Source organism: Dufourea novaeangliae, unplaced genomic scaffold (genome assembly GCF_001272555.1).
Source record: "Dufourea novaeangliae isolate 0120121106 unplaced genomic scaffold, ASM127255v1 scaffold16, whole genome shotgun sequence".
NCBI classification, from domain to species: domain Eukaryota; kingdom Metazoa; phylum Arthropoda; class Insecta; order Hymenoptera; family Halictidae; genus Dufourea; species Dufourea novaeangliae.
In genome coordinates, this window is record NW_015373891.1 from 3,436,583 (window position 1) to 3,448,619 (window position 12,037).

General features: G+C 44.4%; 1 protein-coding gene across 1 annotated transcript in view; it reads left to right on the forward strand.

Moving 5' to 3' along the window:
* Positions 1-10,710: 10,710 nt before the first annotated feature.
* The window catches only part of LOC107188982 (tyrosine-protein phosphatase 99A-like), a 313,066-nt gene continuing 311,739 nt past the window's right edge, over positions 10,711-12,037 (forward strand). The window contains 1 exon segment of the mRNA XM_015577398.1: positions 10,711-10,933. Coding sequence (XP_015432884.1) covers positions 10,720-10,933 — 214 coding nt within the window. The 5' untranslated portion in view covers positions 10,711-10,719.

Genomic DNA, 12,037 nt, shown 5'->3' on the forward strand with positions numbered 1-12,037 from the left:
TCCTGCTGTAACTAATAGATTTGTCAGAACAATGAAAGATTTGGAATGAAATCACCGAGCTTTGACTAGCGTACTCCGCTGAATTCAATTCCAGGAGACGTAAAGTACACTAGCAGGCCCTAAAACAAATACTAATCGACTCTACGTCGAGCTTTGTCTCCTCTGTTCATGAGCGTCGGGTCAGAAGCGTATCGAATCGCTAGACCGTCCAAAGTCAGTGATTTACATCGCCCACGGGTGTGGCCGTTGCTACACTCTAAAAGGGTAAGCGCTAATTAAATGGGAGGTAATTAACGAGGCAGCCTAACCAAGCGGCCAATTAAACCGGGAGAAGTTTACGTATTGCCGGGGCGCGGACGATTCCGGAATCGCTCATAGATCTAAGGAGTCCCCGAACTACACCCGCCCGTGGATATTCGTGGAACTTCCGGGAACGACGCGAAGGGACCTCGTGAGAGAGCCCTGATACGAATCTCTGTCGGTGATTGATGGGCCGGTTTGCTTGCGAACGAACATCTGTCGCGAACCTTCGATTCGTATTCTTATTGGACTCGAATCAGCCGCTCGATCGTAATGTTTTTTACTCTATGGAAACGATTATCTATCGAGCTGACGTTAGTTTCTCTATGAAACACGAAACTGTCCCTTTTGTTCTTATCTCCCTTGTCAGTCTGTGACTTACAGATTTCTGTAGAATGTCTGTTCCATTCAAAACATGGATCTACTTCAATTATATTTTCTTTTCAATCGGTCGATTGAACGTTCTAGCATGCAGTACTCGAAAATTAAACGGTTAGTTGGGTCTGAGGTGATAACTGCTTTAGAATATATTGCTTCATGTACCGTGAACATGTACCATAAACTAGGTTGAGTTATCTTGTTCAGATAAATATTATACCGGACAGGCGTTGATTCCTTAATGTGATATCATTAGTATTCCTAATTGAAATAGTACAGGACAAGATGTTTGTCAGAAAACATTGTCTAATGTGTGCTGCATGTCTGTCCAATCCATACTAATATTATTCATTGAGTACACATACACGTCTCCAAGAGTGAAAGGATCAACAAACAGTTCGTACTCTTATTTAACCCTTTTCACTTAAAATTTCCTAATGCCCCATATATTTGGTCCTTTCAGAAGGGGCAATCTAGTGCAAAGGATAAAAATTTAATCTACCTTCTCCGACACGTTAAGCCCAACTTGAAGACAGTCAAACATATCAAACTCCAGAAATTTATTAACAACCGGACAGAAAAACAAAAGGAACATTACAAAGCCACGTGAACTTGACTAAACGGACACTAGGTAGAAAGACGGAATAGCCGAGCAGATTCGAGGACAGAAATAGAAACACCGCGGGTAAAGAGGATAGGTAGAAGGGCCCTGTCCAATTTTGCAGTCGCGCCGCTGGAGATACCACCACGGGATACGATGTCGGTATAACGAGGAAAAGCGGGACGCACAGAATGAAAAAAGAGTGGCGAAGAGGGAGGTGGGGAAGGGTGGAAAATGCTTCTCTGAATATCAGGGGACACGCTCGCGACAACTTTAACGAATTCCGGCGGCTCCGTGGGCAGAGATCATTTTTAAAAAAATCGTTCCTTCGGAAAGGGGGGCAAGCGTTGCGATACTCTCGCCCGTCGCGTTCCCCCGAGTGAGTTTTTGAGTAAACACTTCGGCGCTGAAGGAGTCCGGGGACTCGAGGCCACGAGTAACAAACGCTTTCCCTGAAATAATGACATTCTGGGAAGCTGCCGGGTTGAGCGTGGCACACCCTCGGTTGGAGCCACGAGATCGCTTTAGACACAGCCAGACCGTCGAATGAACAACCGAAACGGGGGGAAAAAAGATGTGAAGGTATTGCTCTGTTGCGTTCTCCTTTTTCTCGCATCGCGTACTCGTGTTCTTCTCCCCGGGCTCGAATAAAATTTCCAACGACTCTGTGTCTGAAAACACAGAAATGGATCTTATCGACTTATTGCTGCGAGCTGTAGAGACAAATAGGTATTTCTTGGACTGGGTATTGTTTGCTCGGATAGTTCTGAACCTAAAAGCAATCATCATCAACAAAATAATGTCATGCCAGTGACCACAAATAGTTCACTGTCAGTTGGCCGACATATGCACAGGAGATAATATCATCCCCTCGTAGTAGCGACTGTTTATTTCAACAGTAGCCTCAATAATTCTTATTGCAGCCATCATTTCTTAATGGTAGCGACTTTCTATATTAAGACTCACGAATATCTAATACCGATGAAGGACTTGAAAAATCCTTTTTGCGGCTACATTTCCTAAAAAAAATGACATTCCGATAGATCTCCAAACCCACTCCATGGAACAAACTCTACGTTTGTCTACTCATCCAGAACACATATTTCAACACGATTCTATCGAATTAATTTATTTGTTGGGTCATAAATAACTTCCGCTTTGCTTTCTTAATTTTATGTCAATTCATTATCTCTAAACTTAATTATCGATGTTCAATTTAACTGAATCCTATAACCATAGCTACTTGATTATTATTTAGTACTGTCTTAGTGTCCATGATGGAAGTTATTTGTGACTCGACTTAATATAACAAAGACTGTATACCACCCTCTTCCTGCAACGCCCTACATCTATATCGAGCTCGATCCAACAGTTCCGGCAAACAATAGGAGTTTTAATCCAGTCCTTAGCTACAGACCTTGACGATTAAAGAAACAACCAAGAGCATCTATAGATCTAGGATTCTTCTTCTCAACAAAAAATACGATAGACTCGTTATATATCCCATTTCCGCTGGTCTAGCAGCACCGACCTTTTTATCACAATATTCTCTCTCGCCCGGCAATTACCAATCGTATTAACCCTACCGCAGTCGCGGGCCTCGTATTCAGTGAATTTTTCTAAGCGGAATAACGAGGCGCGCGCAGCCGGGCAACGCGAGCTAACAGCGTGAAAATTGGTGGAACGGGTCGTTTCGTTCGAAAATTCTCTCGGGAGGATTGTCACGCAGTCGCGTCGCACGAATGAATCCGGCATTATCGCCAACGGCTGCCACGGGACAACGAGCGAAAACCCGTAACACGCTGAAACACAGAAATAGAGGGCTGTGGGTAGGGTGTAGAAGACCTGGTCGGGGAACAAAGACGTGGAAAACGACACGGATCGTGTGACCAGGAAAAAAATCGCGGACGAACGGGTTTAAACGGGCCCACGAACCGCGAAAGGGATAAACAACGATAGCGGAAGAAAGAGACGCACGAATCCCAACGTGCGAAGCATTCAGACAAAACTGGAGGGGGATGGATAAGTCAGAACGGGGGTGGCGCGAGCCCGAGAGACTCGAAATCGTATCCACAGCCAGAAAAGCGAAAGCAATTAAGATAGTTACTTGGTTATGAGACAAAAAGGCCGGACAGGACGAAGGTAGGAAGGTAATTACTGTGGTAACGGCTTGCCACGTCCATGCGACTGTATCCTGTGGACCGTGGTGGCTTCTGGGGAAATTAGTGCCGGGAAAAATTCATGCCCGCGGAAGATTTGCGTAAATTAATTTACGGCCGCGAAGCCTGGTTCTCTGCGCGCGGGGAAAAGGGGATGAAATTCAATTTCTAGACTAGGATAGACTAGCCGACCGTGTCAGTTCTGGGACACTGGACCCGAGTATCCGTCGAAGTGTCGCGGGGAGAAGTCTCGCGCGAAAATTTAATTCACAGGGAAAATTGTCGCCTTGTGCACCAGTCGGTCGTTGAACCAATTTCGCCCGTGGAGAAAATAAAAAAAAAAGTCTGTCTATAAGGGCAAGGAGGGTAGTTACCACGAATCTTCTCAGCCTTCGATATTCGCCGTAAAATCGAGCGTGTAATCGTCGAGAAACTTCCGATATCGAGAAGCGTTATAGAAACGCGACTCCACAGCCAAGCCAGATGCAATTACAGGCGAAAACTGGATTAGTCGTAACGACATGGCGAGAGAAGAAATCACGGAGCTTCATTTTTGCTCATACCACCGTTTCTTTTTTCGTTGTTTTCCGGTCGGTCCGTTGAACGGTAGCAACCGAGGCTCCCTCTCTCTCGGTCGTTCCGTGAGTTTTCTTGTTTATTTGCATCGTTCGGGAAGACGATTAAACGCCGTGATCTATAACCTGTCAAGGCACACAGAACGAAGCCACACGGTTCATGAACAAAATAGGAGAAAACAGGTTACGGTTATCCAGATGAAGCGTCCGCGGAAAGTTCGTTAGCCCGAGCCTTTCCTTTTTCTTTCGCCCTGGAAATATTACGTAACACGCGTAATTCGACCGTGCTCGCAACCCCGTGAACGAAGATTCAGGTCGAACCGCCGCGGTATCTTCGAAATAACGGATTTAATTGCGTTTAATTACGCCCCCGGCCGCTGGCGGTCGTTTTACGCGGATGCCCGCAATCCAGGCCCGTTTCCTTCCTTCCCTGACTGTGTTAAATTTCAATCCAACGCCGGGGCTCCTCGGTCGAAAAATGTAGCCAGGGCTTCGACTATTCAATTAAACCGCGACCTTTCTGAGCGGACGATGCTGTCTGCTTCTTCGGGGCGAATTTGCATAACACCCTATCCTCCCTTATCCCTCGGCGCGTTTTACGAGCCATTCGTGGTACGACGGGGTCCCCGCGAAACGGAGCGTTTTAACCGGCTCGGTGTAATTATTCGGTGTAGATCGAGGGAAGATGACCGGAGGAATTCAATGGAATGGTGTCTGTCGTGGGGAAAAAGCCAGAAATCGCGGGCTGTGCTGAGATATGGACACTGTTTAAATGTTGAGCCTGTGCCTGTAGATGGTCTTCAATATGCTCGAAATATTGTTAAGTTCTGAAGTCTTTGGAAGTCCTTTTTGACTTTCAGAATTTTTAGGCTGATTAATATTGAATGCTTTTGAAACGTCTGAAAAGTTTAAGACACTCAAAGTTTTCAGGTATTCTATGAAAATTCAGCAAACAGGCTTTTTTTAACACTTTTGCGTACTTGAACGTACGATTGCATTATTAATCCTTGACACGTTAAGCGCCATCGTGTGAGAAAAATTATATTGCTTTTGGCTATGGTGCAATTTTTTTATCACGGGGTATCCAAACATATAAATGTGAACCCCATTAAGCCTAAAGAAGTTATTGTTCTCGCCATTCTGCATCTGATAGGTCCAGCTAAGCCCAATTTATTCAATATTTTATCATAAACATTAATTAACAGTTCTATATAAAAATTTTTGACATCTATATGTAGTTTGTGTTGCATTCAAATTGTAAAATCACGAAATTAAATTTTTGGACTCTCCAGAATTTACGATGTTTAGAAACTTCACGACCCACAGACTAGTCAAGAGTATATGGGTCATCTGTCATAGTTCGATGGTTTTTAAATGTTCCCAAAGTTATTTGAATCTCACAGACAATTCCAAAGCGATCAAAGGATTTTACGAGCCCGATTCGTCAGAAAATTTGCAAGCAAGCGCACAGAAAACTCTTCTTAGCTTGAAAACTTTTCATTCTTCTTCTCCTCGTTTCCCGTCGTTTCACCGATATCTTTCGCGGTTCTCCGACGTCGTGCGTTCCGTTTGAAAAACAGAAGGCAAGATAATGGTGGATCATTTCGGTGGACTGGCGGAAAGAGGCAACTCGTTGGAACTTTCTTTTCCCGCGGCTCCTAAGCTACGGTAATATTTCGAACGGCGGCAAAGCTGATTTCAAAAACCACAATTGCCACTTTGCGACTAATTCACACAGATACCTCCGGTAGACGATGAAAAAAATGAAAAAAAAAAGGCGATGAACGCTACCGCGAATTCATTAACACGTTTATTCGGATATTTTGTTGCAGTTGTTACAATGACCACGACGTGAAAATATATCCACATAATTCTTCCTTGTCGCGAAGTAATTGTTCACGAATACATTTGATAATTTATATGCTTATTGTCTTCGATGATAATCACAATATTTATAGCTACGTGTTCCACTGTGATTCGAGTATCTACTTCGATCGGTTAATAATGTAGACGCTATCTGTTATCATTGTCAGCCATTGTAATTGTTACGAAAAAACCGCCGTTAGAGAAATTGAAGAGATTAATATTCCACAAAAAACGACTACCCTTGCGTGCAATATTCTTGTATGCAAGTGTGGAAGCAAGACGCAGAACTTTCCTATTTGGGGATAAGTTGCTCTGTTCAGGAATTTTCCTTCAAATGTCCTGAAAACAGACGTCCCAAGTTTAAAAAGAGGTAGATAGCTTTCAGAGGGCTTTACATCTCTTAAAATTAAACTGGTGGGAAGCAAGGTTCTGGGTGTCTGGGTTCTGACTTGTTAACTCAGCTATATTGGAAAAAGATAGCAAGTCCTCCAATCCGTCTCTTTCTAAATTTTTCTTTTTTTCTCTCTCGTTTGGACGCCGGTCCAGCCTGACGTGCAGTCAATTTTTCTATGTCTATGCGTGCCACACACACACACACACACTGTTCTTCCATTTCCTAAACTCTAAACGAAAGAGCCTGCCGAGCCAGTCAGCAGGTCGAAAGATCACGTCGGACCATAGAGCACAGATCGATACCAAAACGAGTAGACGCGTTCAGGAGTAGAATCTCGTCGCGCGCAGATTTTTCCGCAACCCTGTGAAGAGGATGTATCCTCATAACGCGACGCCGTTGGCACGAAATCGGCCGCGCGAACGTTTTACGGCTCCACTTACGAGTAAGTTCAAAGAGTAACGAGCGGCGTTAACGCTCGGCCCCGGTTACAGGCGAGTTCATAAAGCGTCGGTGGCTCTTTGACGCGGGCGGCAGGTATCGCGTGCAGAGTCCCCGCCTCCCTTTCGCCGAACGATCGAAGATCGCCCCGGACCGACGTGCGAGTTTCTCCGTTCGACAGACGGGAGAGAAACGGCTGCGGCAGCGCGTGTTATCAACTACCGGGACGAAACTTTTTGCATTATGTTAACTTGCGCGCGAAATGGCCTTCCACGGGCCCGTGAACTGGATGAGCGACCGGGTGACAGAAACTTTGCTCCATCCACCTCGGAAGGGACGTGATCCTTCGGATGAAACTGGTCCTTGTTTATTCCTCTTGCCTGAGACGCCCTCGGTCTGTCCCGTCTTCGCAGCTGAAATATGTCTCGTGGAATAAGGTAGCTGACTCTCCCGATAATGGGGACGAGGTACAGTTGGACAGAATGGAAAATTCAGCAGCTCTCGCGCTTATTTAGCTCGAGCAATTTTGAAACTTGTAACTTTACTTAATAAACTCTCTCTGATTTTACTAAAAATTGGAATTCTGGTCAGCTGTCTAGGGGATTAGTATAAGTTAATGTAACTATCTAAAAGAAACACGCAAGTATTAAAAGGTATACTAAGTAAACTAAAGTACACTAGTACTAAATCTTTACTTCTATTCCCTGAAGCTCATATAAGCGTGGGGCGAAGTAACAGGTCTCTCGGGTAAAAAGGTTGTAAAACACAGAAAAGTACATGTCTCAGCGTTTTCGAATTCGCAAACTGGTAAATCACTGCTAAACCAAACTACTCGTAACCACGTACCCCACCATTTTCCATCGTTCCGTGCACGGCGCGAGCATTCCCCATTCAATAAGCTGCACACTGTCGTTTTTCGAAACAACTCACCCACCGCTGGACGCTCGTATATTCCGCTCGTTTCACGATCGGCAGAACTAGGAAGCCGATGGGCGTACCCAAAGTTATAATACAGGCGATGAAATTATGGTAAGGTTCCTGGGAAATTTCCATCGTAACTTCCGGCCTGGGGTACGGAATCGATGCAGAATGCGCGGTTGATCAAAGTTCGACGCCGCAGCAGCGTGGATGGGCACTGATCGACGCTGCGCTGGCGAAAATCGGTCCGGGCCGTTGGGAAAGAGAATTGGTCGGATGGTAGGCGAGTGATAGAGTGGCCAATAGTATGTGCGTTTGTGAGAGAGAGGGAGAGAAAGCAGCCAACTTGCACTTTATGCACATATGAATACGTATGCGTGAACTGAATGCCGGGCACAGTACACACACACACATGCGGTGGAGTTTACCAGAGATTGGAGATGGAATCACTTCGTGAATCACGTCACAACGACCTTTTCGTTTTGAAAAATGCGATTCCCAGCGATCGAAACCAATCGCAGCTGTTCGGTGAATTCGTTCTTTGTTACCACTTTTTTTTTCTCCATAGAGCACTGCTCTGGTCGTTTCAATGGAGGTAACCGATACGCCCGGGTTCGTGGCGACACGTCACTCGAATGTGAAACCGATGGAAAAATTTCGTCACTGTGAGAATGCATTCGACACTGCGACAGTGCGACGAAACTTTAAGTTCGTACGTGATATATCATGAATACTCATTATAAGTAGGTGCATTCCCGATCATAAATATTAAGACATTCAGAAAAATGAATACAGTTTGGGGGATGTTAAAGCTCGATGGACAATGTTAATGCTAGTATGAAGTAGTAAGAGTAGTATATATGATTTTTACGAAATGTCACATTTTCTTCATTCTGATCAGGTATTATATTTAAATACACATGAACGGTAGTGTACTTCTGACTTGTCTTGTTATATCAATGAGGTCTGTGTTACGTAACAAAATATTATTCGGTTAATATAGTTACCTGTCTGGAAAATCTCTCGAATCCGCCGATTTTTCAATCTGTTTTATTTATTTTATTATTTTAAATTATATTTTATATCCTATACGAGTACACGAGCTTGAGGTGAATCACGTGGAGTTGACTTGGAACTCCAAGTCACTTTGAAAGTTCACTTTGGATGAAATAGAGATGAAAACAATCTTTATACCTTTCGGTATGGCTGAATCATCCGCGTTACATGTCCAAAGTGTAAAGTCTGAAGATGAATTTAAGCAAACTTTCGCGATTTTGTCGATGTTTAAAATGCTCCAAGTGAAAATATCCCACGTTTTTGTTAACACTTTGTAGACTAACCAGACGGGACGAAGTAGTTTGATTATAGGGTGGAAAGAATGTTATCAGCGAGATAATTCGTCCCTTCTCCTTTATTAACGAGCCCGTCCTACAGCATTCCAAAACTTCCGAAATATGAGAACCGCGGCTCGAATACCGATAATTGCTAGCTTCTTCCGAGGAATTCGAGCCCTTAGAATCGGGAAACCCGCGGACAGGAATAATAGACCGACGCCTGGTTGCTATTGCAACGGTTAATTGAAGCGTACCTATATTGCCTCGAGTAGCCCGTGTTTAGCCGGACACTTATCGGAAACGTAGAACGGGGTTGGCAAGAACTTATCCGTCAAGTCAGGATCAGAGGAACAGGAAGCTCTATTTGACCGACCTATCTCAACTGCGATACTAACTATCGCAATGGAACTTAGTTTTTGGTCCTTGGCGAACGGGAAAAATGGCATCGACCTAAAAACATTGGCAACATGAGTGATTTGGTTGGCAGCATCATCTAATACCGTCTTGATCATGGACACAAAGAAATAGTTATTGTCTACGAGAAAATTGCATAAATATTTATTAAATACAAGAATGTTTAATCTTATCCGAGTCGTAGGATCCTCAGACTGGGTCCCGATTTCTGTTCATAATTAGACAATTCTTGCCAAGAGGAGATAAAATTATATTGATTTTCACTTTGAGTCAGACTGGGTTAAGTCGACTAGGGATTTAATATTTCCAGACTTGATATCCGCTGAAAGCGATAACTTATTGAAAGCCCATATAGAGTAGTACCCGTACAGTTCTTAGATTCATGCGATTATTAATTATACTGGTCTTAGAAATTGATAGAAACTTCAAATACGTCTGACATCGATAGACCCAATCTACTTAACTAAGAAGATCTGTCTGATTCAAAGTAATCGAATCACCATTAATGGTAGTCTTCCGTTCGACACCCTAATAATTAATTTGGAATCGACATCAGAAATTATTATGCACAATTGAATTCTGTCAGGCAGTCTGACAAAGTCAGCATTAACAATGCAGTTAGTTTAACGACCCTCCCTGTATCGTAGCCTTTCCTCGAGAGTTTCATTCGAAGTTGCTCCGGTAATGCGAGACTCCGAGCGAAAGTGCACTTCGCTCTCCAGACCCGATTCAAGTAGCTCCAGACATTGCCGTTTGATCTGTCCCGTTGCATTGAATCACGCCGAGTGTCCCTAATTACGCGGGTGCCCTTAACAAAGTCCACCAAATCGAGCCGGAAGCTCTTGAACTCCGCGAAACGGTCGAATATATCGCGCGTTGCTTAGGTTTTGTTTCGCGATCACGTCGCGGGAAGGGAGAGGCGGGGACGATGACGGGTATCTCAATCAATAACATGCCGATTCCGCGAATCTCGCGACACCTGGACGTGGGATCGGTGTAACGTGTTGCCAGGGGTCGTAAGAGGATCGTTCAGCCGGCGGTTCGGAAAATCGTGGAAACTCGCGTTTTATCTGGCCCTCAGCGAAATGGTCCTGACGCAGGCAGATATCGTTGGGGGATCTCCGTGTCCACGGATAGAGACAGAGCTAGCCGGCCAGCCTGGTCGGTTTTTTTTTTTATTCCCGCGATAACGGCCACGACGTGACGAATGTAACGGCGAAAACGATCTCTCCGCTCACACTGCTGTGTGTTTCCAGATCCAATGCTGGGGGAGATGGTGGTCGAGGCCGGGAAGAACGTGACGCTGAATTGTCCGGGGGTGACGGAGGACTCCCTGATACTGATGCTCGAGTGGCGGGCGGACGGTATGCGGCTGCTCGAGTACAACAGCGGCACCACCACCGCGTGGAAACACCAGGACAAGGACAGGGTCTCGTTGTCCCCGAAGAATTACGCGCTACAGTTCCATCCGATCACCGCGAAGGATACGGGGGAGTACGTTTGTTTCGTGAACAATCGGAACAGGCCGGAGGCTGTCATGAAGGTGATGGTGCAAGGTGAGTGACATCTAATTCATATTTTTCGGTCGTTCGATGCCGGGTGCACGATAATTTCGGATTGTTGATTGGAGAAAACGATACTCGCTATAGGCATACATTCGTGGAAGGCTCGTAAAGGTTTGTGAGTTAATTGTTAGTGAGAAAATTATTTTATTTATGTCTGACTAAATGTTCAAAGTGGTAGCCTTCCTCAATGATACAAGCATGTAATCGTTTTGTATGGTTATGAAGTATTGTTTCAATCATTTCGGATAGATTGGAGATAATTGATAACACGAAAAAACGTGTTCGACGATTAGATTGTATTACATCCAGTAATTTATTTAATGGGTACCTTTCTATACAAATGTATTCGAAGTTATACGCACTTGTCCTCATTGGTTGAACACCCTTCATTGCAACGAATGGGGTCAGCTTGAGCTCCCTCGAGATCGCGAGGGGACACGTGACATCCTTCCCCTCGGATGGAACGAACGAGGCGATTCGAATGGAAATTACCAATAATTGGTCGAACGGCATAAAAATAATTACGCCGAATTCGGACGAACCTCGCGATTTCTCGCCGGGATTGTCCAACTCGGCCGGCATCGCGAGTGAATTAAAAATTAACCCCGGCCCGCTTGGCAGAGCTCCAACGAGAGCAAAGGGGGATCAGGTGTATATTGCGATTTGTTCTTCCAGTCTGCTTGAAACGTTCGCGACATATTTAAATCTGTTCAGCAAATAAAAACTTCTTTCCGATCTGCAATATCCACTGGGTAATTTTTGTAGAATTTCTCGCCTCGAATACAAATCCGGAAGCAGAGTTGCTTGATCATCCGTGGTTATTGAAAAATATAAATTTTTGTAAAAATGCACGATTTTTGGCAAGAACGATGTGTTATGTAGAAACTAAAAACGCTGGAAAGTTCAATTTAGTCTTCAAAGATGCCGGGTTTAGAAGTAAGCCGGGTTAAGATGTAGAAAAAGGTACATTATTTTAGCATTTTTCCGAAAAACTTTTTATGTAGCACAAATTTGATGTATAGTATCCGATGCCTCCATAGACAGTTCTGACGAAAGAGCCACCCAGAAAAAGTGTCATAACGGTTTTTAATTCGG